The 25,304-nt window shown below is 44.8% G+C and overlaps 1 protein-coding gene across 1 annotated transcript in view; it reads right to left on the bottom strand.

The window, feature by feature from the left end:
* The window catches only part of EFHC2 (EF-hand domain containing 2), a 413,024-nt gene extending 387,930 nt beyond the window's left edge, over positions 1 to 25,094 (bottom strand). Inside the window, exons 1-2 of the mRNA XM_086934106.1 lie at positions 25,038 to 25,094; positions 13,975 to 14,163 (exon numbers count right to left, since the gene is read on the bottom strand). Coding sequence (XP_086790232.1) covers positions 13,975 to 14,163; positions 25,038 to 25,079 — 231 coding nt within the window. The 5' untranslated portion in view covers positions 25,080 to 25,094. The remainder of the gene's footprint in view (positions 1 to 13,974; positions 14,164 to 25,037) is intronic.
* Between the last annotated feature and the right edge of the window lie 210 nt (positions 25,095 to 25,304).

Genomic DNA, 25,304 nt, shown 5'->3' with positions numbered 1-25,304 from the left:
GCTGTTGTTGTGTTCCCCTGAGCCCGCCACGCCTCCCAGCTGAGCCGCCCTCGCCCCTCCCCCTCCACCATCCATATATGACAGGAGTTCCCGCGCGCAGCGTTCACGCGCAGCGACCGCGCCCAACCCGCGCCGAAGGTGCGCCAAAGGTAAGCCCGTCTACGCCCGTCCGCGCCTGGACCGCGCCCAGCGCCAGACCCCCTGCTCCTCGCGCTCCCCAGCCCCCCCGCACTACCTACGATGCCGCCACCCTCCTAGCCCTTAACCCTGGTCGCGCCCCCAACTGCGTCCAAGCCGCTCCTGGACGCACCCATGGACCGTTCTCCTGCTTCTCCTGCAAATTCAGCGGCACCAACAACATCTCCGCCACGACCACACCACAGATTCCAGACCCCAACCACCTAGAATGCATCCTTCTCAACACCCGCTCGGTCCACAGGCACGCCATTGACCTTTGGAACCTCCTAGACACCATCTCACCTGACGTCGCCTTCCTAACGGAAACATGGATGAACGCTTCCTCCGCCCCCGACATCGCCATCGCTATCCCTGATGACTATAAGATCACACGCAAGGACCGCACCGGCCATACAGGAGGAGGAATCGCTATCGTCCATAAGAAATCCATCCGCATCTCCACCAGCTCCGACGCCAACCTCGCTAACTCCGAACACCTTCACTTCCAGATCCACATCGACCCCAAGACAACTCTCAGAGGCACCCTCCTCTACAGACCACCAGGAGCCCGCGCTAAATTCAGTGAAGACATCACAGACTTCATCACCCCACACGCGCTCCCCTCCAAAGACTACATCCTTCTGGGAGACCTCAACTTCCACCTTGAAAAGATCAACGACCGCAACACCGACACCCTCTTAGACAACCTCGCCAACCTCGGACTTAAACAACTGGTCACTTCCCCCACCCACATCGCAGGTCACACACTCGACCCCTTCTTCCCCTCCAGCGACCATGTCTCCTTCAGCCACACTACGGATCTCATCTGGACTGACCACAGCTGCGTTCACTTCACCTACAACAAGCCGAAACCCATCATCCACCTCCAACCAACTCTACAAAGAAACTGGAATAAAACCACCACGGATCAGATCTCCACATCGCTCCTTCGAACCTCCCCAGCCCTCTCTTCTAACGCCAACGAAGCCGCCTCCAACCTCACCCTTTGGTTATCCAACACCGCCGACACCTTAGCACCACTGAAAAAACGTCAACACAAACTTGGCAACAAGAAGGCCTCATGGTTCAACGATGATCTCAAGAAGTCCAAGAAACTGTGCCGCTCCCTTGAAAAGGCCTGGAAAAAAGACCCATCCACCAGCAACAAGGACGCCTTCAAAAGCGCCACCCGTACTCACCACCAACTGATCCGAAAAGCCAAGAAAACAGCATTCAAGGATCGACTTGACAACAACGCCCACAACAGCAAGGAACTTTTCAACATCGTCAAGGAATTTTCCAACCCCTCGGCCAACTCCAACGACATCACCCCCTCTCAAGCCCTCTGCGACTCCCTAGCCTCTTTTTTCCACAACAAGATTGCTGACATCCACAACAGCTTTGACAACCAACCCGGAAGCCAACCCGCCCTACCATCAGCTGACCATCTTCCCCCCGTAAACACCCTTAACGCCTGGAACCCAATCTCCACTGAAGACACCATCCGCCTGATGAATTCCATCCACTCTGGATCCCCCACAGACCCATGCCCTCACCACATCTTCAACAAAGCAGACTCCATCATAGCCCCTCACCTCCGAGACGTCATCAACTGCTCCTTCAACTCCGCTACCTTCCCAGAAGACTGGAAACACGCTGAACTCACCGCCCTTCTGAAAAAACCAACAGCAGACCCCACCGAACTTAAAAACTACCGCCCCATCTCGCTTCTTCCATTCCCGGCCAAAGTCATCGAGAAAGCCGTCAACATCCAGCTCGCCGCATTCCTCGAAACCAACAAATCCCTCGACTCCTCACAATCCGGCTTCCGTGCCAAGCACAGCACCGAAACCGCCCTCATCGCAGCAACAGACGACATTCGAACTCTACTGGACAATGGAGACACAGCCGCCCTCATCCTCCTCGACCTCTCTGCAGCCTTCGACACAGTTTGCCACAGCACCCTTTTACAACGCCTCAGAAACATCGGAATCCAAGGAAAAGCACTGGAATGGATCACCTCGTTCCTCACCGGAAGAACCCAGAGAGTCCGCCTCCCACCATTCAAGTCCGAGGCCTCTGAAATCATTTGCGGCGTACCTCAAGGATCTTCACTCAGTCCCACCCTCTTCAACGTATACATGAGCCCCCTAGCGACCATCGCCCGCCAACACAACCTCAACATCATCTCCTACGCGGACGACACTCAACTGATCCTTTCTCTCACCAAGGACCCCAGCACCGCCAAAACTAACCTACACGAAGGAATGAAAGAAGTCGCCGAATGGATGAAACAAAGCCGTCTGAAACTGAATTCAGACAAAACAGAAGTCCTCATCTTAGGTACATCCCCCTCCGCATGGGACGACTCCTGGTGGCCGGAAGCCCTCGGAAAAGCACCCATCCCAACAGACCACGCACGGAACCTTGGCGTCATCCTGGATTCTTCACTCTCCATGAACAGACAAGTCAACGCCGTATCCTCTTCCTGCTTTAACATTCTTCGCATGCTCAGAAAAACATTTCGCTGGATCCCCTCCGAAACAAGGAAAACAGTCACCCACGCTCTAGTCACGAGCCGACTGGACTACGGAAACACCCTATACGCAGGCACCACCGCTAAACTCCAGAAGAAACTACAACGAATCCAAAACGCCTCAGCCAGGCTCATACTAGACATCCCACGCAACGAACACATTTCTGGGCACCTGAAAGACCTCCACTGGCTACCCGTCAATAAGAGGATCACTTTCCGACTGCTTACCCACGCACACAAATCACTCTACGACATCGGACCAGATTGCCTCAACTCTCGACTGTCCTTCTACACCCCCTCTCGCCAACTTCGCTCTTCCAGCCAAGCCTTCGCCACTGTACCTCGCATCAACAAGACCACCATGGGAGGCAGATCCTTTTCATACCTGGCTGCCAAAACATGGAACTCACTCCCCGCTTACCTCCGCCTCACCCAGAATCGCCTAGCGTTCAGAAAGCAGCTTAAAACGTGGATATTTGACAAATAATCCCCTCCCCCTCCTAAGCGCCTTGAAACCCTCTGGGTATGTAGTGCGCTATACAAATTTTATGACTTGACTTGACTTGACTGACCGCATACTTTCTCCAGACACTACTGCCTGGATATCGAACTCCAGAAGGATGCGGCAGTGGGCCAGGCGGTGCTTCGCCATCTCTTTCAGTAAGGTGAGCCTTCCTACATCCCACCTTCCAGGTATGCACATTATTGCTCTGTTGATATTCTGTCTATGCTGTCTCTTTATTGTATGATATTATATGCATTATCTACTATGACGGCAGAGCAACTCTGTTTTACAAATGTGCTACTATGATTGCTAGCTACTCTGATTCAGGCATGTGAATCTATGAAAGACACCCCTAATACTGGATAAGAAATGCGTTACTTACCTGTAACAGCAGTTATCCAGTATTGGTGTCTTTCATAGATTCACATGCAACCCTCCCGCCTCCCCTGGAAGGACTCACTTCCCTCTCGGACTATATTACGCCAAACCTAGCTGGGTGCGTACGAAAATCTGAGGGACTGAGGCTCCTCCCAGAAAGGTTCTAGAGGGAGGTCGGAGCTGATTGGCTGGCTATGAGAGTTTGGTCCTTTTTACATAAGGACAAGGAAAGGCTACTAAGGGGAGACCCTTGGACCCTTTCTCTCTATGTATGTCTATGGACATTACTTTTTTATTTACCGGAGGCTCCCGTCTCGACGACGGGGAATGATTCAGGCATGTGAATCTATGAAAGACACCCCTAATACTGGATAATTGTCATGTCTGCCATTTGACGCAGATGTCGTCTGACCTTAAACTTTCTAAGAACTATGAAATTGTCATGTCATCCAACTGATGACATAGATATAACACCTGATGCAGTATAAGTCTGGGTCAAGTGTCTACATGTCACCATGTCTAGGTCAAAGAAGAACCAAGTCTAGACATATAGCCAAAATGATGTAAACCGAATTAATGCCCTATTATATCAGAAATTGCAATCTCTGACAAAATGTATTATATAAAATCACCCAAGATTCTGCCAGAAAATGGTCTCACCTACTGTCAGTGTTACTCAAATATGAATTTACCTTTGAAAAAATGAAAGACAAGAGGCATTTGGCAAAACAGGAACAGTTGTTTAAGTAAACGCAGCGGCCAGGAGATCAGACTACAGAGTCGGGGTCTGAACATTGTCTCAAGGCAAGTTTCGGCCATCATTTTATGCTCTACATGACGCATCATAAAACAATTTATGCATTCCTTTGGTGTCCGAAATTTGAGTCCAGTCACAGGGCAATAAATTGGGGGTTTGATAAGAAACGTAAAAGTAAAAGTAAAGAACAATTAAAAACCAGGAGACAAGATGTCTGCGGTTTGCTCAGCTCCCACTTCATGAATCACTCCAAAACTTTCCAAGCGCAACTAGAATCATTGGTACACTTATTTGAGGAAATTTTTTGAAGATTCATCAAACAGCGCCAAAGATATAGACAAGTCAAAAAAAGCTATTCCTATGGAAACATGGCCCTTACTATAACTTGATACTGGTGGCCAGTAGTGTAATATGTGTATATATCATTACACCACTCAAAATATATACATACTAGCAGCCTGTCCCGACGTTGTCCGGGGATGAAATGATGTTCTGCAAGCAGTATTGTTATCATGGTTTTTCATATGTGGCTTGTTATCTGGGCCGTATTTGCAGCTTTTTGTTTGTGTGTGCGCCCTCAGGTTTAAGTATTGGCCGACGTGATTGTGTGCTTGCGAGGGGTGCTTTGAGTCCCAGCGCACGCGTTGTGTTTGACATATGTGGCTTGTTAGCTGGGCCGTATTTGCATCTCTTTGGTTGTATGTGCGTTCTCAGGTGTAAGTGTTTTTCGGCGTGATTCTGTTCTTGCGAGGGCTGGTTTGTGTTCCAGCGTGCGCTGTCTTTGACGTTAAGGTGTGTAGTTTGAGAGTGCATTGCGTGATCCCGTGGTTGTGAGGGCTGTTTTGAGGCCCCGTGTGAGCCCTGGAGTCAAACTAAATTGTGAAGTGTGTTTGATCGTCTTTTTGTCAGGCTGCCTTTAGTTCCCGCTGGAGCCATTGGAGCGTGAATGTCGCGGTCAATGAATGTTGCGCTTCTGCGCCCCTTTATTCTTTTCCTTCATGCAGCCACTTGTCACAAATGTAACGTAAGTAAATGAGTGAATGTGAATTTAGTTATTCAAGAATTGGTGTTTGTATGTGATGGATCAGTCAATGCGGCGCAGCTTCTTTGTAGAGGTACTTTTGAGAAGTGATCCGAACCGCTTCTGCGAAAACCGCGCCCCTTTTTTTCACAATTGTAGCGCATCCCCCTGTGAGTAAGCTGACGCCCACAAAGTTATCAGCGCACAAAGTTATCTGCGCACTATATATGAGTAATGTGTCGTCATGAGAAGGGCAAGGTGGAGCGTGAATGTGCGCGCACATTGCTTGCGTCAGCCTCGACCCTTTTTATTGTAAAAGTGTTTTTCCCCGGTTGAGATCGGTAACGCTTATGGCCACAAAGGTTGCGTTGCAACATATATTGTTAACGCCGCCTGAATGGCAATGTGTGTGAATGAGGCACACCTTGTGGCTTCTATACGGACGTGTGAGAAGTGATTACAACTCGTGAATGGAAAGGTGCGCCACTGAATGAAGCGGCCATTTTTTTGTTATAAAACTGTGGCACGCCTCTCTGAGAACGCTGTTGTGGTACGCCCCTCTGAGTGTGTTCTTTGACACGCCCACGCCCTTCTGATAACGTTTATGCCCACAAACTATAATGTGTGTACTTTGACAGGCCCACGACCACACCCCCGACACGCCCACGGCCCTTGTTCTAAAATTTGTGGCACGCCCCTCTGAGAACGCTGTTGTGGTACGCCCCTCTGAGTGTGTACTTTGACATGCCCACGCCCCTCTGATAACGTTTATTCCCACAAAGTATAATGTGTGTACTTTGACATGCCCACGACCATGCCCCTGACATGCCCACGGCCCTCTGAGTGTGTAGTTTGACACGCCCACGCCCCTCTGACAACGGTTACGGCCACAAAGTATTATTGTGTGTAGTTTGACTTGCCCACGACCATGCCCCCGCCAACGCCCACAAGGGACTACTTTACCCCTAAGGTTCTTTGATGTTTCTAGTGTATATGGTGGCCACCTGTATAGCCTATGTCCATCTGCTGCAACTCCCCTTTACAATGCTGTATTGGGTGTTGTGATTGATGCTGTACGTCTTGAGTTTACCAGCCTCAAAGGTTTCAGCTCTCTCTTTATAGTAGTAGTATAGATATGCCATTACAACACCCAATGTGTGGTAAAGTACCATGCTGTACTACAACACATTATAACATTATAAGGTCAACATGTTGTAATACATGCTTGACAGAGGCATGCATTTTAAAAACATTTGTTGAAACTACTAATAATATTCTTTAAGCACATCAAATGTACATTCATCAGACTCAATGTGCATTAGTTTATTCGAATGTCCAATGTTTATTTCTCACTGTAATGAATATTTATTTAACCTCAATTGCACATGTTCCTGCTAGTTATGAAATATAACAATGGCTATGTGAGTACCTATGGATGAAAGTGCCTTTTGTGTCATTGATGTGTTTAGGCAATCAATACATAATCATGCATACACTCTGTCACTCATCTTTGCACTTGCACATCCATTCATCCATTCATTGACTCAATCTTGAATTTACACTCTGACACAACCACAATAAAATACACACAAACTCAACAACATATGCAAGATAAAAAATAGAATACAAGAAGAAAGAAGAAAACATGCTGCTGTCTAAACATGTTGGGGATTTATTTGCAATAATAAATCTAAACATAGCAGCAGGTGTCCACCTTGCAGAGGCATTGTTGTTTTAAAGTTCCAGTTTTGCTGCTACATTAGAACCAAAGTGTTTCCCAATATGGAATGATTAAACAAAGATACACAACATGCAACTAAAGAAACATTAAAGTGAAAGGAGGATAAACAAAGAAATGAAAGGTAAACTATAAAAGGGACAATTTAAAACTATAATACTAGCCAACCAACCCTGACACAGAAACACTAATTTTCAGGTGGATGTACACATGTGATAAGAAAATGGCATCATTCTCTGGGAGTCAATGAGTGATGTAGGCTATACGATTACCCCATGCAGTATGTCAATATGGACTGCCCCAGGTTTGTCTGAGGTAGAAACCAAAATCCAAAATCCTTGAAAGGTAATCTGTGACATTTCATGGAACAAAGTACCTCTGAAGGTTTTACTACAGAGAAATAACATTCCACCCTTAAATGCCTACTTACTTTACCATATGTTTTTCACATTCAGTATTTCAGACCTATTGTGTTTATCATATCTTTTCATTATAAACAGAGCAAACCTATGGCACCAGAAATATTTTTTCCTAGTGAATCAATCAGGCCTCTAGATATTATCATTGGCTTGTCACCATAACCAACTGAGTCCTCCTCTATGCTATGCTATGCTATGCTATGCTATGTTATGTTATGTTATGTTATGCTATGTTATGTTATGTTACGTCACGTCACATCACGTTACTTCACGTTCGTTATTTTATGTTATGTGTATTTATTTAATAGTGAGACAATGTATTATCCCTGTGGACTCAATTTAAAAAAAAAACTTTAACTGAGAAATCAATAGTTCGTGGTGGCGCTCTAATCGTCGCACGTAGTCAAACCGTGCCTTTGAACACAATAACGAATGTTGTGGGTAGACTGAATTCAAAGATACCCTGCCCCTCCCCCCTGCCCCCTCCCCGCCTCACCGCCCACGGAACTCCCTCCATGGGACGCTACTGATCCTTTTGCTTTGAACTCTCACTCACCAGTGGTACCCCTTGGTGGCACTTCACCTAGCACTGACCCTGGCTATGCCCATACAGTTCCTACTTCAGCATCAGGATACCCTACAGGGTGAGTTGTGTGCTGTTAAATAAATAATAATGAATGTTGTGGGTAGACCCAACTACCCTTGTGATTATACGCTCAATTAACAATGAAACTGATGGGTTTCTTCTCAATTTTTCATTTATTCATGCTTCAAGTTTATAAAATCTTCAATCCATTGATAGGCAGTGATTTATAAACCATGTTTTGTTGCGTGCATAATAACAATAGTATGTCGCAATAATACGATTCCATGTATTTTTTACGTCCACCCAATGCATTTCGGGTCAGAAACCATGACCCTTTGTCAGGGGTCTGAAAACAATAGATAACACAGGACCAAATTAGTTACTCCAACAGCAATAAAGTATTACTCACTAACATACTACGTGTCAAACGTGCTACCGAGGGTAACCCGAAAGAATTTACAAGTGACAAATTATTCGTGTGTCTGATAGGCGAAAACTGTATTAACCAGTGCACGGAGTGACAACAGAAAATGTGTATGAGAAAGTTTGTGAAGAATTAACCAGAAATAACAAGAGTAAGCTACATGCATACCCAATAACTGCCACGAAACGTGATATACGGACAAAGTATCTGTGCAGAAATAGAAACAGTAATGGAGTAGACAACAGGTGATAAAACACTTACGAAGGATCGGACAACGCCGTAACTCTGCAGGCTGTGGCCGGTTTACGCGGTTCAAGGAGAACAGTGCAAATGAGTTTAAACGGGGGTCACGTGATCGGGAGATTAACCAATGAGTGGAGACTAAGGAATACAGCACCCGTCATGTGATTAGAGTGTAAGTGAATCACAACAAGGAAGTGAACGGATGTAACGTGTAGAAAATAATAACGTGAATTGACATACGTGAAACAATGGAAACCACGGTAGAAGGAATACACCAAACGGAATTCAAAGATACATGCAATGTGAAAGTAGACAAATGTTATGTGATATTTGACGGGGACCAGAGTAATTCGAAGGGCAATGCAATATTAACAATAAACAATCATAGAAAACAAGAATGTTCAACACGATCATTCATCCCGAATGGATGAGCAGAATTAAGTTTCTTAATCCAGTGAAATTCGGCTCTTAGTCTTTGTTTCAAGGGATCCATGTCTGAGCGTTGTGGGATAGTCTCAAGAACCGTGAATTTGAGTTGAGAAATTATCAGCCATATTCATCAATCTCCCGTTTTGCGAGGCCCTAATAGCGAATTATAGCGATTCGCTATTAAGGACTCGCAAAACGGGATTCATGTAGGATTAGCAAAAATTATTGCGATTCCTACTGATTCCTTATTTGCGATTAGCAAATTGCTAATCGCAAATAAGGAAAAACTCCCCATTCATTCCTATGGGCCAAAAGGCCCATAGGAATGAATGGGGAGTATTCCTTATTTGCAATTAGCAATTTGCTAATCGCAAATAAGATTGCGATTTGAAGGGTGCCAGGGGTGTCCAAAGCACACCCTGTAGCACCCCTCAAATGCACATTTGAACAGGTGTTGCGCACACACATGTCCAGAGGACATGTGTGTGTGTAACATGCAAAAGAAAAAAATGCACTAAAGTGCTTTTTACTCTTTTTTCGCAATTTACCACGAAGTCAGATTTCGTGGTAAAGTGGTAAAGACTTAATTGCAGTAAATCAATTAATAATTCATTATATGTGCTAAGCCCAAAATACAGAGAATCAAGAACTCAGGAGCGCTCAGAAAGAAAACTCGCACAGATTTGAGAGGACTTCTGGCAACATCGTAAAATCACACACTTTTATGGGATTTTAAACAAAAGGTTCATACATTCACGTCAGGAGTACGTGACACAGATTTGAGAGGACTCCTCCCAACATTGTAAAATCACACACTTTTATGGGATTTTAAACAAAAGGTTCATACATTCACGACAGAAGTACATGACGCAGATTTGAGAGGACTCCTCCCAACATTGTAAAATCACACACTTTTATGGGATTTTAAACAAAAGGTTCATACATTCACGACAGGAGTACATGACACAGATTTGAGAGGACTCCTCCCAACATTGTAAAATCACACACTTTTATGGGATTTTAAACAAAAGGTTCATACATTCACGACAGGAGTACATGACACACATTTGAGAGGACTCCTCCCAACATTGTAAAATCACACACTTTTATGGGATTTTAAACAAAAGGTTCATACGTTCACGACAGGAGTACATGACACAGATTTGAGAGGACTCCTCCCAACATTGTAAAATCACACACTTTTATGGGATTTTAAACAAAAGGTTCATACGTTCACGACAGGAGTACATGACACAGATTTGAGAGGATTCCTCCCAACATTGTAAAATCACACAATTTTATGGGATTTTAAACAAAAGGTTCATACATTCACGACAGGAGTACATGACACAGATTTGAGAGGACTCCTCCCAACATTGTAAAATCACACACTTTTATGGGATTTTAAACAAAAGGTTCATACATTCACGACAGAAGTACATGACACAGATTTGAGAGGACTCCTCCCAACATTGTAAAATCACACACTTTTATGGGATTTTAAACAAAAGGTTCATACATTCACGACAGGAGTACATGACACAGATTTGAGAGGACTCCTCCCAACATTGTAAAATCACACACTTTTATGGGATTTTAAACTAAAGGGTCATACATTCATGACACGAGTGGTTCTCAGGCTCACAACCAACAGGAATCATGCAAAAGAGAAACAGTTGCAACAGAATACATTTGAGGACTCACTACTAGACTGTGGGATTTTGTGCTCACAGCGTCAGATACATGAGGACACAAGGGTTATATAGTATGTCATGAAGTCTGGGATAGATAACGTAGCCTTGAGAAAAATACATTTAGTTCAGAACTTTTAGTAAACTCTTCATCCTACTCCGTGGAGGCTAGACATTCTTTATTGTATTAAGAAATGAAACTGCAAAGTTAATCACTAGGTGCAGTTAAAAGATGAATGGGAGGGGCTACGTGAGCCTGGTCTGCTTAAAGCATCATTCTGAGGTTGCTGAGATTAAACTTCTGCAAATAGCCTTGTCAACACTGAGTGGCCTGAATTGATGATTTCAGCTAGTATCTCTGCGCCTAACTACACTCATTACAAGTTAAATCCCACAGGATGAGGAACAGTTGTGAACACCCAGTTTTGCTTGACAATATTATGCACACATTTCTCAGTGTCTTGGGAATTAATACTTACATTTACCACAATGTGAACTGGGTGCGGTATAGAGCAGGGGTAAATAAGGGAGGGTGTCGCCTGTCAGGGGAAGCATTACCTGATCTGCTTGTGTCTTAGCAGAGGTCTATGCAGGTCAGAAAATGTGTCTGGACTGCACTTGCATACCAAGCCTAATGCACTTTTCAGGGCAGTATAATTGCATGCATTGTGCCTATACCCAGAAAATGTGGGTGCTAGAACACTGAGCCTCGTCTAACTGAGCAGAGCGGTAGCCCACAGGGCAGGGAATATAAGGGGATAGCTGATGGGAGAATGTGCAGCTCCCCCTGTTGTGCAGGTGCAGGGCAGGCATGGGTTGGGTGCAGCAAGTACTGTGGGTCTGCATCCAGGTCATGGTGCGGTATTTCGGGCCCAAGATTGCCTGGACTGGTCATTTCAGACTCAGTAATTCCAAGCTCAGACATAGCAGGCTACTCATAATTAACCCTGGGAATAGTTCACGTAGTAGCGCAACGCATAGCGACGCAAAGTGAACTTCGCACTATGTACGCTACGCATAGCTACACGAACTGCATAGTGCGGTAGGGGAAATGCTGTTCTCACTGATTGCACAGTGCCGGATGCTTGTCCACACTGTGCAATCATTGCAAATGGCATCTTGCACAGTGCAAGCGGTCGTTTTCTGCCGCTCAAGTAGATTTGTACTGGTAGTTTTTCATCGCGAGCGGTCGCAAGCATACACGACCACTCGCAATGAGAAACCTGACCTCCCCACATTGAGAATCTTGCCGGAAGGTTTATTTTCGATGCTTGCGATCGGCAACTTGATGTTGCTGATCGCGAACGAGGAAAAAAGTCTCTCCAGGATAGTAATTTTGCTTCCTCGCGGTCGCCAACTTGACGTTGAGGACCGCAAGCGAGCAAAAAATGCCCGCTACGCTACGCGTTTTTGCACTGTGCTATGTGCAATTCGCATAGCGCGTAGTTGCGCAAACTACGCACACTCCATGAGCGTAGCGTAGTGTTCCGCCCATGGTTACTGATAATGGCCCTGGACTGTGTCCCCTGACAGATACCGCTCCATTGCAACCCTAATGAGGTCCTTAGTTCAGCCACACTCCTCAGTGCACCGCGCAGCCCAGACCTGCCTTGCGTGTGCCCGGATCTCTTAGTTTATGGCAAAGGCACACATGAGTCACGAAATGAGCTGAGAAATGTGGCCGCACTATGGGCCTGATTCACAAAAGTAAACGTACACTTTTGTGTAAGTTTACTATTTTTTGTTATTCAGAAACTATGAGTTAATAGTAAGTTTACGACTGTGGAGACTCCGCAGTCGGCGCGGAGAACTCCTCACATAAAAAGATTGGACAGGCTTATCTTTGTTTTCTCTGCCTCATTAAAATGGCACAGAGCGGTACACACACCAGGCCATTCTGTGTAGCCCACTATTTCCATGCCTGTGTTTACCAGGTCTACAAGTCCAACACCTGTAAGCATCTGATGATGCACACAGGTGAGTGGTGAGACTGCGCCTTCCTAAATAAACGGCTCATGCAATTATGGCAATGCAGACAAAGCAATGAATACGGCTGGATCAAAATGACTAATGCAGTTAATGGGCGCAATAACTAATGACATAAAATGGATTCTGACCCGTGAAAGAAATGTATATAGGCACATGCTGGGGATATGAATTAGATTTTATTTATTAGACGATGGTCTCCTATTAGTTTGTTGCATCTCAAATCACTTTTATTTTGCTGCTCTGTTGGTGTCAAGATGAAAGCAGTGTCACTTTCGGCAAAGGCCATTCTTAAGGTAGCCTGTAGGTGTCAGTATAGAAGTACTACATAATGATACTCCTGCCTGCGGCTATAGAATTCGGCTATTCTCCTTTAATATTCTGGCACGCAACAGTCTCCAAGGGTGACATCTGTCACTGCAGTAAAAGTTTTTTTTGTTTGTTAAAAGTTTGAAATGTAAAATGATATACCTCCTAATATAAGAACCTTTAAAAAGTGGAAAATTGTGAAGTCAAAGTGAGGAATGACTCCGACTTTCCGAAAGATAAGAATTTTTGTTGTTTTAGAAAGCAAGAAAAAAGTAACAACGTGCAATTTAAAGTGCCAAAAACATACATGCCAAAAATGTCGATTTAGGCAAAAGCCTCCAGATTACTTACACAAAAATGCCCTTTTAGCACTTTACATTTACCTACTTCACAGGGCCGGTCCTAGGCATGGGCGGTATGGGCAGCTGCCCAGGGCCTCGCGCTCAGGGGGCCCCCTGCCGGCCCCGCAGAGTAGGGAAAAGCGCACTCGCGCAGGCAGTAAGGCACTTAGAGGGGCCTCACATCTTCCCTTTCGCCCGGGGCCTCAGAAGGCCTCAGAAGGCCTAGGACCGGCTCTGCTACTTCAGTGTAAGTTAATGAGAAAATTATATGTCTTCTTTTATTTTCTGAATCCCTCTCTCACCTGTTCGCAAGTGTTGGCTTGTATACAAAGAGGGACTGATCTCGTTCATGAGGACAGTTTATGCGCGTGAGAGCTCAACACCACACCCGTATCCTGTCAGAAAACGATGCAAGGGAAGAATGAGTGACGTACCTGTTTATCAAATGCTACCCAGGAGGGAGCGTCGCTGCCGATTCCTCTGGGGTACACGCTGTATTTGGGCTTCAGGTTCTGACCCAGCAACGGTTCGCCACCTATTCCGGGCTTTTCAGCACCCAGCAACATAGAAACCTGATTGGAGTAGCCAAAATGCTGGGATTTGTGGAATTTTTCTTTCCCTAGCTGGAAACAGAGGGAAACATTTTCAGTGGTGACACAAGACATGTTCTAAAGACAAGCAATAATACTGAATGCAGGAAGACATGAAACACACAACATCTTCCCAGTCATTTTTTCATGCATACATTGTTTTGAATCCACTTCTTTGGAGCGTGCCTCTGCGGAAAAGGACGGTAGGCTACAACACTGGCCCGCTCTTTTTATCTCAGTATCAATCTGGGGTGACTACTACCCCCAAGACTATACCTCCGTATTCCTATGGAGGACAAGAGGCCGCCATATTGGTCCAGTCACCCGCAAGTATAGGTTGGGGTGATCTAAGCGAACCTCCAGTCTTGAACGGAGGAATATGAATTGATATTTTGCGCCATTCGACATTTTGCATATATGCGGGGATTCACTGCATGGTTCGATCCACTCGCCGCTACAGAGGAGTCTTATGAATTTGACTCTATGAGCACAGGACGGTTTGAGCCCTTTGAGACTTTTGAGCCCTGACGAAGTTCGAAGTAACGAAACGCATTGGCTGTGGTTGAATTTTAAAAATTAACTTATAGAATAAAGCAGGGGTCTCCAAACCGGTCCTGGAGGGCCGGATCCATGCCAGATTTTTAAAATAACTACATGCATCTCAATGGGGATATCCCAAAAATCTGGCATGGTTCCGGCCCTCCAGGACCGGTTTGGAGACCCCTGGAATAAAGGATATTTTGGATATACTTGAAGCCCCCTTTGACTTCGTTTCTGGTGCACCGTCCTTACCCTCACTTTTTCATGCAAACAATTATTTGCGCCAGGGACCTAACGAAGGCCTCCGCAGCCCCCGCGGTGCAGGGGTGTTCAGGTTTTCTTGTTTTGGAGGATGCGTGCAATGGCATGGAATAAGAAATAGTTAAAGGCTAGGGCAAGCCACTCTGCTTTCTCGACTAGGCCCCCTGCAGCGTAGTGGGGTCCAGCCGTTCAGGGGGCTCCCCTTGAGCCCAAGACCAATGAATGTCTGTACGATCTGGGAGACGCCGGGGTCCCTCATCACATTCTGAAGAGAAGCCCCATCATTTTGCGCTAGGCCACTGTTTGTGCGCATGTACATTCGACCACACCAGAGTGGAAGGCATATCCTCTAAGAGAAGCCCCAGGTTTCATGGTACACTGGATGGCAAGCAGGGTCAATGTTTCAGTCTGCTAATGTGCCACATTTCCAAGCTTACAGTTTGCTTATGTCTGGCATATCTCTTTTGTATGTATGACACCAAAGTGACTACTATTTATTGAAAACACAAAATTTACTGAAATGCCCCGTTTCAATATGACATGTCCATAGAAAAACATAAATCAGCCATCTCCGTCCCTCCCCCACTTTCTCTATCTCGCCCCCACTGTCTTGAAGCCCTTGCATTTAGTGTGGTCACCTACTCAGTCCTAAGGAGGCAGTAGGACTGTGGGCAGTAGAGCTTGCATCCTGTCACTTCACTTGTATTATGGTCTTTTTGCATTGAATAATCTTCAAGATATTGGCAGGTTTGTGGTTGGGAGGAAATAAACATTATTATAGACCACACAATAAAATTTTCCATAAAACACATGATACAGTGTGTTTATTGCTCATTGCACTGTGTTCCTGACCAATATCAACCCTTTTTTGTCTCCCTGCTTTATTAACGATATCATTCCTTAAGTTGCAAATAAGCAAGTGCCAGAGTCCACGGTATTTACCAAGGGATCATAGCAGGTTACATTACAGACTGAAACTGCCACCCCAGCCACAAGCCAGTATAAACCCTCCTCACTAAACACCACGCTCCTATAAATGTGACACTTTGGACAATTCCAGGCCACCCAAAGCAGTAATAGTGTCCTGAAAGCACTAGACTTAATTTTTTTTAAGTGGGCATTTAATTGTTAGACTAATATGCTCTGAACAAACATCGACAGTGCCACCATGTGGCGGACTGTCATAAATTAACAATTGTTAACAATTAAGTGCAGGTGCTGAGCGCCAGCAAACACCAGCACAAAACAAGCACTGAATGATTCTCTTGCAGGGCTCTCTGAGATGCACACTTAAGGCACGAAAGAGGTGCAGCAGCATCTGTCCCAATCAGAGGTATTTGTAATTAAAAAAAAAAATGTTGTTGGAAGGGGAAGATTACTAAGCTAACCCCCCTCTGGGACACAAAGGCTCTAGGGCGACTACGGCAGAGTAAAGGATTTGCACAGTGGGACAGTATTGGGATCTCCACGGTGGGGGATATGTGGGAAAAGGGCACTGTAATCACATTCGTGCAGCTCCAGCAGCACTACGGGCTAGGCCCGAACGAACTGTATAGGTACATTCAAATCAAACACGCCTTACTGCAGACTATACCACGGGGCAGTGAAGTGCCAGACTCCTCCCTACTGGAAGACAGATTACTTACAGATTTTATGCAACAGGGAGCTACCTCACTCACGTATAAAAAACTGATCAACAATCTGAAAGACCCCACATTGGCATTACGAGAGAAATGGGTGGGGGATGTGGGTGATATTGATGATTCAGAGTGGAATGAGGCACTGGCATCCCCCAAAGAAGTGGGCATATCGGCAAAATTCAGATTAGTGCAACTCAAAATCTTACATCGCATTTATTACACACGATGCATGCTACACAAGATACATAGAGCCCCAACCCCCTTCTGTCTTCGTGGCTGTGGAGAGGAGGGTACACTGTTCCACACGCTTTGGGACTGTCCCCCAATAGTAGAATTTTGGCGGCAAGTCATGCGTACTATCTCACAGACACTCAAAGTTTCTCTTATCCTCGAACCACGCAAATGCCTATTAAACATCTGGGAGCCGAACGATCTGACAAGGTATGGACTCATATGGGCCACATTGGCAGTAATGTTAGCCAAAAGAGACATTGCACAAAAATAGGGAGCCTCGGAGCCGCCCACGGCGTCCATGTGGAGTAGGAACATGGACTTGCTAATGTTCACAGAGAGGGCAGTGTATGTACTTAGGGCTTGTCCCCGTAAATGGAACAAGGTGTGCTCCGCTTGGAATGTGTACAGAGGTGAATTGTGTGATCCCTTACCAGAGGATGACGAAGTAAGCTCAGACGAAGATGAGGAAGGTGTCTAGATGATATGGGTGGGCAATACAGCTAAATAGTGACGTTGGGTGCAGCACCGTGATTGTGATTTGACACGTGATCTAATAACAGGCTGCGAAGACACTAATCAGTGAATAGTAACAGACAAGGTAATGACAGCTAACTGTGGGTATCTATCTTGAACATAGTTTTGAGTTATGGTTGATGAAAGTTTAAAAAAAAAATAAGAAAAAAAAAAAATTAAGACCTGACAGTAGCTACAAATATGACGGAGGAGGATGTATGAGAAATGGGGGAACATGCGCCGCCGGACCTCAGGGTTATCGGCCACACGGCTGTGTACTATTGAATAATGCTCGTCATGAATATACTTGTAGCGGCCGGCCCAATGGGTTGTAGGCCCTGAAATGCATCATCTCTCACTTATGCGCATACACTCAATAAAGGTCTTTAAAAAAAAAATGTTGTTACCCCCTCCTCCTTTAGTGCTACATTTGAACAATATGTTTGACCCAGGCAGCACCTCTGTAAAGCAAAAATATATCCTTTGCATTCTATGTGGCATACTTTGCCAGTTACTAACTGCACAACCCCTTCACAATCCTATACATCAATACCATAATTATTTGGCTAAGCCAGGAGAAATGGTATGGGGCAGTCTTTGACAAGAGAATTGAGGATTTAGCTCTAAACCTTGACCACTGCTTTCATAAATTGGGCACCCGTGAACCTGGGAAAATCATCTCACCTACCACACCCAAACCTGCCAACTTGAAGAACAACTGCACCGTGTGAGGAGGGGAGAGGCCTTGAAGTAGGCAGGGCCTTGTGCTCAGAAGTACCTACGAGGCACTTTTGAACCCCACCCCGCCCCCAAGCTCCTACCTTCCAAAAAATAAAAAGCTTGCTGAGGCTGGTGCCGATGTTGTGCGGTGTTTGTACACCTCTAAATGGAGGTCGGCAGATCAAAGCCTCAGAAAACAAGCTGGAAAACCACCGTTTACAGTGGGTTTTCAACTCGTTTCCCTGCCACTGTGTGATATTGGCTACTTACTGGGAGACTGTGTGATGGAAGTCGATATCGTGTGTCACACAATGGCTCTGTGTGAGTTGGCAGGTATGCACACCTCAATTTTCATCGCTGCAACACATGCGAGTGGCTTGAAGCTGGCTGATGTTCGAAACAACATTTAAGCACCCACACAGTTTTATAGTTAACTTGTTTTGCATATGTGAAGTGCTAAGACTATCCCTAGTATTAATACCTGTATCCTGGGCTAGAGTTAAAACTATAAAGACTAATCATATGTTGATTTAATTGAGCATGGCATCCTTAATAACAGAGGTGTAAAGGTACATCCTTAAAAACAGATGGTAAATAGTAGCTGAATATAACAGCTAATTTCGCAATATTCATTCTTGTTAGTGGACAAATGAAGCCTTTGTTGCAGCTAAGTAATCTTTTATTAGCTGAAAGCCAACCTGTCTTGTGGACTTTTTGCCCCCTTTTGGTGGGCAGATCAGGGAACCTCTCCCTCCCCCAGTCAGCCCAGAGGGGGACAGAAATATTGTTGGGGACCATGGTGGGGAGGGATGACAGTTGCCCATCTTTAGGGGTTGCTATCCCCATTTCAACACCAGGGAGTTGAAATGGGGATAGCAACCCCTGTTTGGGCCCGTATGCAGATCCTCAAGTAGGGTTCCACTAGGGAGAGGTACTATTCACTCTGGTGTGGTAAATATGGGAAAACTACTAGGTTTGAGTTACTTTGACCCTTGATGAGTGATACTTGGCAGAGTAGAGCACGAGATAGTGCAGAAAGAAATTATTCTGTCTATAATCTGCAAGTCAACCCAACAGTGCAGTGTGCAAATTGAGGCCCTTATTACTACAGGGCAAGTATTACCATCATTAGTGGCTCCTGGAGGGAGTGCAGCAGGGCGGTGGGGCGGGGCAGGGGAGAGGCAGGGTGGGGGGCAGTAAACTCCGGATTAAGGCCAAACGGAGTCCAGTAACTAAATAAATAAATAAAACGAATTACATTGCACGCGCTGCAACGCCAAACCGGCGATGCAGCTCGCAATATAATTTGTTTTATTTATTTAGTTACTGAACTCCGTTCAGCCTTAATCCAAAGTTTACTACCCCCCACCCTGTTCCTCCCCCGCCCTCCTCACCATCCGACAGCACTCCCTCCAGGAGCCGCTACTGATTACCGTCCTCTTCTTTTCTGAAGAAATAGGGATAATGCGCCTTGCGGTTTTCGCCGGGATGAAAATACAGCCCAATTCCACGTTTTCATGCACAGAATAAGAAATAATGTCCATTGCACATGTTTCCTATTTCCAATCAGTTTTCCCTATACAAATTTGATTTGGGAATACATGGTGAAATTTGGACATGGAAATCCTGCCTCTATCCCACTGTTTCTAACAACTTTCTATTTGCGTCCTGAGTGTTAGCAGGATTTACTGATGGTGTCAGATTTTAGAGTTCTATAAGCACAGGACACAACATCTGGTGGTGACCTCAAGTCTCTGTGTGCATCATATCACGATGATCAAGGATACTGCTGGTGAAAGTGGCTAATCATCAGTTGGATTCTTTCCACATTTCTATGGGTCAGCAGTACCAGTTGTTTGGAGGAGTCTCCTGCTTCCCTGAGCTTGCACCGAATAATGTCACTAAAAAAGATGGAAAATAAGTTGATTTCCACCTCGGCAGAGGTATATGGTATCACTAAGGCGCTACCAAGACCAGATATCGGTGAAACAAAATCATGAAGCATGTTGCTCATGAAGCAAATTCCCACCCACAACCTGTATCACAGCCACTGTCATGGATGTGATAGGATCTGCTTTGTCTACACTCTTTCAGATATTACTTAGTGACTCCAGTTGGGAAGGTGCTGGCTTATTTTCCTGGACCATCCCCTAATTGTGTCTGGTGGTACCTCTTCCTTACTAGACTTTAACGTGCATACTTTACAAAAATGTACTTTTCCATTCTAGTGCACTGCATTGAAAGTGATTATTACTCACTAGTAACTGTGCAGAGTCAGGACTCCAGCTGGACATTCAAACTAAATAGGCATTGGTAGTAGCAATAACTAGGGGCAACAATAGTTAGCTGATTGGAAAGAAATTTAGATAAATTAGTGATTGCTCTAACTCACAATAGGATTGGGTTAATTGGCTAATGAGGAGTTGAGGAGCCAGCTGTCATGCTGTATTTGGAGGAAGGGGCCCCACCTCTGCCCAAGGTCGGACTGGGACAGAAAGTAGGCCAAGGTACAAAATTAAAAGTGGTCCCCATTAGCGAATCAGAAAACCCCAAAAATGTGGCCCACATTTGCAAATCTGTGCATTTTTTTAACTTACAAAGACACTCTGTATTAGTATTTTATAAGGTATGGGAGACTGCATGGATGTGTGCTTGCTGCAGGAAATATTTGTGGTCATTTCAGAGAACTCAACACTAAAAACAGCCCACAAGACAATAGAACATGCTCCATAGACTCATCTGTCAGATCAGCCCTTTGGGGACTGCCAGGTAACCCTACAGGCCAGTCCGATTTTGCCTCTGCCTTACCAAACGTCAGCCCACCATATTTAAAGGTTACCACTATGTCAGCATGGTTTTCTTTTGCAAAATGTGACTCTGTCAAAATGGGGAGGACGCTTCCGAAAAGAAGCACGTATAAGGGGTCATTGATGCTTTTGTCCCCCATATGTAACCCCCATATGTTTCGTGGTGGGCGTAAAAATGAAAGATGGGCTTACCATGTGGTAGTCTTTGGTAGACTGCCATCCAGCAAAAGGCTTTCTTAGAGACATTTTAAGCCATGGACAAAGTGGGCTCTGGCCCAGTGCCCCAAACTTTCAGAGAAAGCCCTGATAGAGCCAGCATTGTCAGAGTCTTGCTCTGATGACCTTGAATAATTCCTAAACAGATAGTTGCAAATCACGTTTTCCTTTCGTGTATTTTTTAATGTGGGTGATGTGTGGGAGTCTATTACTGTCGTTTTGCGGACAAACGTTGTGTTTATGTCTCTTGCAACATCCATAAAAAAAGTTTCTTTTAGATACAAACAGGACCTCCCATCTGAGAAAGGGGAGGGTGTCACAGAGATTATTTTCAGTAATGTTAGTGAGCTGCTGTTGTGTTACAATATTGAAAACATAAGTCACTATCACTGATTTTCGATCTAAACATACTCAGAATTTGGGCCAGTGACCTGGCCAAAGAGGGCATGAAAGAGCTGAAACTGGATCCTAAATTCAAAGCTGATCTGAAAAGGGGCCCCCAAAATCCGTTTGTCCTAGGGCCCCCAAAATCCTTAAGATGTCCCCAGACTTTCTGACAAAAGAGCCGGTTAAGTATCTGTCGTCGGGAACCAAGTGGTCTCCCCAGCCTCTCGTAGGATAATAGAACTGCAAGCAGGGTGGGTTTCGGTAGATTCCCAACTTTTGAAGAAACTCTAAGGTGAACTTGCTTCAGTATAATGGAAGCCCCTACAATGAACCACTCTTAATTGTAGGATTTACAATATATTAATTAATGGACTGTTGAATCAAATTTCACCCCTGGAGCATAGCTCAAAGCCCGGTTGTTGTAGAAATGATAATCCTGAGTAATTTGACGAAGTACAGTTTAAAATAACTACATGTCACAAGAATCAAAAGAAGTTGAGGAATCTTTGGACGGCCTCTTGGGGTAAACTGGGTTATCGAGACAGAATGTTAAATCAATTTCTTGAGAGCAATTTTAGAATTAGCGCAGTCGAAGGGCTGTCAACCCTCCTTGATGATGGTATGGAAGAAGGAAGTTAGTTTATTTACCAAAATTCAAAAACTGTTATTTACAAGAAAATGTCAAACATTTTCAGAAAATTGAACACTTTTGCTCGATGTAAACTTAATGTAACAAAAATGATAAGCTTGGTCTTTGGCTCTGCATAGCAGGCTCTTAGAAAAGGCCTGCACCAGTGCCTGGGTCCGAAATTCTCACCGAGCAAGGTCTTTAACCATGTATTTTAGCACTGTGGTATTTTCTAGCGGGGTGGGGGACCTGCAACACTTTTTTTAAATGTTTAAAAAATGTGCTTCGTGTATCCGTAGAATTGAAGCAGGGTCCATGAATCCAGTTATGAAAATATTTTTGGGTAATTTTGGGGGCACTGTTTTTTCAGGACACAGGCTTCAGCGCCTGGAATCCTGTAATGGCTCCTGTAGCAAAAATGTTAGTTATTGCGAGCTAATCAGATTGCCTGGACATTTGAGCCTTCCATGGACCCATGTATCCAGCATTTAGTCACATAAAAAAATGCTCCCTCTTCCAATTGGATTCATTTGTCAAACTATGCACCCACTGATCCAGATTTCCAAATGAATGGATATGATGCATAAAAACTCCTTTGTAATTTAACTTCAATGGCAACCCAACATGTTTTTGAAACAGAAATATTTCAAAAATTGCTGCATGGAATTACACTAAAATACAAATAAATGATGGTGAAGTTCTTGTTCCATCTCAAGCTGTGAGCAAACATTCTGATTTGAGCTATGGTAGAAAACGCCACTTTCCCCACTACATCTCTGTCCCCACATGGATCAGTACTAAATGTAACATGTCAAAATCAATATTGCTTACTCACATTTCTATGCGAAAAATTAACGCGTTTCTACTGGTCTCTACTGATGTCATTGAAAGATTTCAAACTCGTTTTACTCTGTGTGAGAAAATGCATGTAAAAGATTAGGTCATGTCTCCATATTTCAAGCCCTTGTTGGTGCAAGGACTTGAGGGAGAGGTCTGGGTTGTGTGTGATTTTCATTTCCACAGAAAATTACAAACATTTATGTGATCGTGAACAAGAGACTCCTCAACTAGCGAAGAATTAAACTCTGCCCATTCACTGACGCCCTGCTGCCTCTATGTACCATAGGTCTAATATGCATGGTAGGCATCAAAGGTACTGAGGAAACAGAATTAAAGCCACCTAGAAACCCATGGGGCCTTAAATGTGCAGGACTTTTAATTTAGCATGAGTAGCACCAAGCTGTCAGACCCGGACACAAACTCTTATAAATCCTACTCCCTACAATGGGTAGCTCCCACAGGGACAACTCATTCCTTTCCAAAAGGTTGGTCAATCTGTTCTACCAATCAATGTCTCAATAACTATTAATGTATGTTCCTAAACCAAGGAACGATGGAGAAATGTGGTATGTCACATCGTATTCCATGGGCACTTACGTATCAATATTCAGAGTGGGTAGGTACCTTGAGCCCAATATGTTTTATTTTAGTTCGGTAAGATCCAAAATGGAGTAGCATAGTCCAAACAAAATTAATATAGTGTGAAAAGTAGAAGAATTGTTGGGTGGGAGCAAAGTGAAAGATTGATGTGGCTTTGCACTATTCAGCTTACCAGATCAACAAACTGAAAACGGTATACTAAATAATCATGCACAATTAAATCCTGCAAGGTAAAGGGAGAAGGAAATACAAGCCAAATGCATTCACAATATAAAACAGTATCCACTGATAGGTTTAGGCCAAAAGCACACAGTGTTTAGCTTAATGGCAATTTATTCTTAGTTACTCCAAAACATAAAATACAACTCCCAATTGGATTAAGGGAGGGGGTGGTTACTACCAAGAAGTGAGTGGAAGAGAGCAGAGAAATAGTGCTCATGTGAAGAGGCAAGAAGGGTAAAGAGAAATAATTCAGAATTGATTTTGCCAAGTTTTTTTCGTGCTAAGGTTAACTATCCTTGGCAATGAGGAAAGACTGCCCCTAAGGTCATTTAGGACGTATTCGTTGTTATTATTTCTTCTTATCACAGTGGTGCTTCATCTGTGAAGGTCTCCAAAGGGCGGGGAAAAACAAAAGGGTGCAAGCCCCAAACAGGGGGGGTGTAAGGTAGTCTTTCTTCTATGTTATTTATTTATGTACATTCTGATGCACGCTACATGTTTCAACCAGCTGGCACGGGGGTAAGTAAACTCCTCAGCTACGGGTCTTTCTCAGGACAGGGGAGGGGAGGGAACCTAAGTATGAACAAGTGGAGCCCCCAGCGATGCAGTGGGCAACCCGTTAATGGTGTGCCATAGCATTCAAACTTCCAATTAGAAAAGCCGTAATTAAAACGTCCATATGTGGAAATGAATCCTTGGTTAACCGCTGTGTGTCTAGCGGTGAGAGAACGTTCAAAATTCACCATGCATCAGCACTGTTTCACTGCTTCCTGTTTGTAAGACTATCACAGGACCTCTGATGGCTCCGTCGTATGACGGAGTCAAGCCATTCAAGTCAAGTCAAAGTTTCTTGACTGTTTCTTGTGTAATAAAAACATTAATGAGAGTTACGCTAATTCGGCTCAACTGCAAAGGTCTCAAGATGAACATCAGAGAAGTATTTCCAAGAATATTCACTCATTTTGGCTGTGCCGGTGGTTGGCGATCGGACCCCTCGTGGAGATGGGCAGCCTCCGCTATAGTCTCTCGAAAGCCAAGACAAGGAAGCATTTAATGCGCCCTCCGGTGTTGTCTTTAGGGAGGGCACGGGAGGCTTCTGATTCTGACACTTTAATAAAAGAGAAAATACCATCTGAAGTTCCGAAAAAAACGTTAAAATCTATTATTTTCCGTTCTTTGGCGGCTTATGCGTGTACTCAAATTATAGCAGCCAGTACTATTGTTTCCGCTGCGCCCACTGTAGTAGAGCCCTCTCCCCTCACACCCAACTGGCTGGGCATTCCCAGGTTTGTAACTCACATTCCTGTTGAAGGTGTTCCCGGGCAGGAGCGGTAGCGCCATGCTGAAGCCGGTCCTCGCACTTGGTGGCTCCTGGTGTTCGCTGTGGTTCCTGGAGACAGCGTTGTTTGGCTTCCAGGCGCCTTGGCAACGCGCTTAGCAACGAAAGATGGGCTACTACGTCACAGAGAGCGAGTCTGTCTGGCCATAGAACGTGACCTCACTGAGAGGGCGGTTCCGTCTCATCACAGAGAGGGTGGTACTGGTGTCAGCCTTTACACGCTCTCT

This window comes from Lissotriton vulgaris, chromosome 8 (genome assembly GCF_964263255.1).
Source record: "Lissotriton vulgaris chromosome 8, aLisVul1.2, whole genome shotgun sequence".
Classification (NCBI taxonomy): domain Eukaryota; kingdom Metazoa; phylum Chordata; class Amphibia; order Caudata; family Salamandridae; genus Lissotriton; species Lissotriton vulgaris.
Note: the sequence above shows the minus strand (reverse complement) of the source record. Positions and strands in the feature narration are given on the sequence as shown.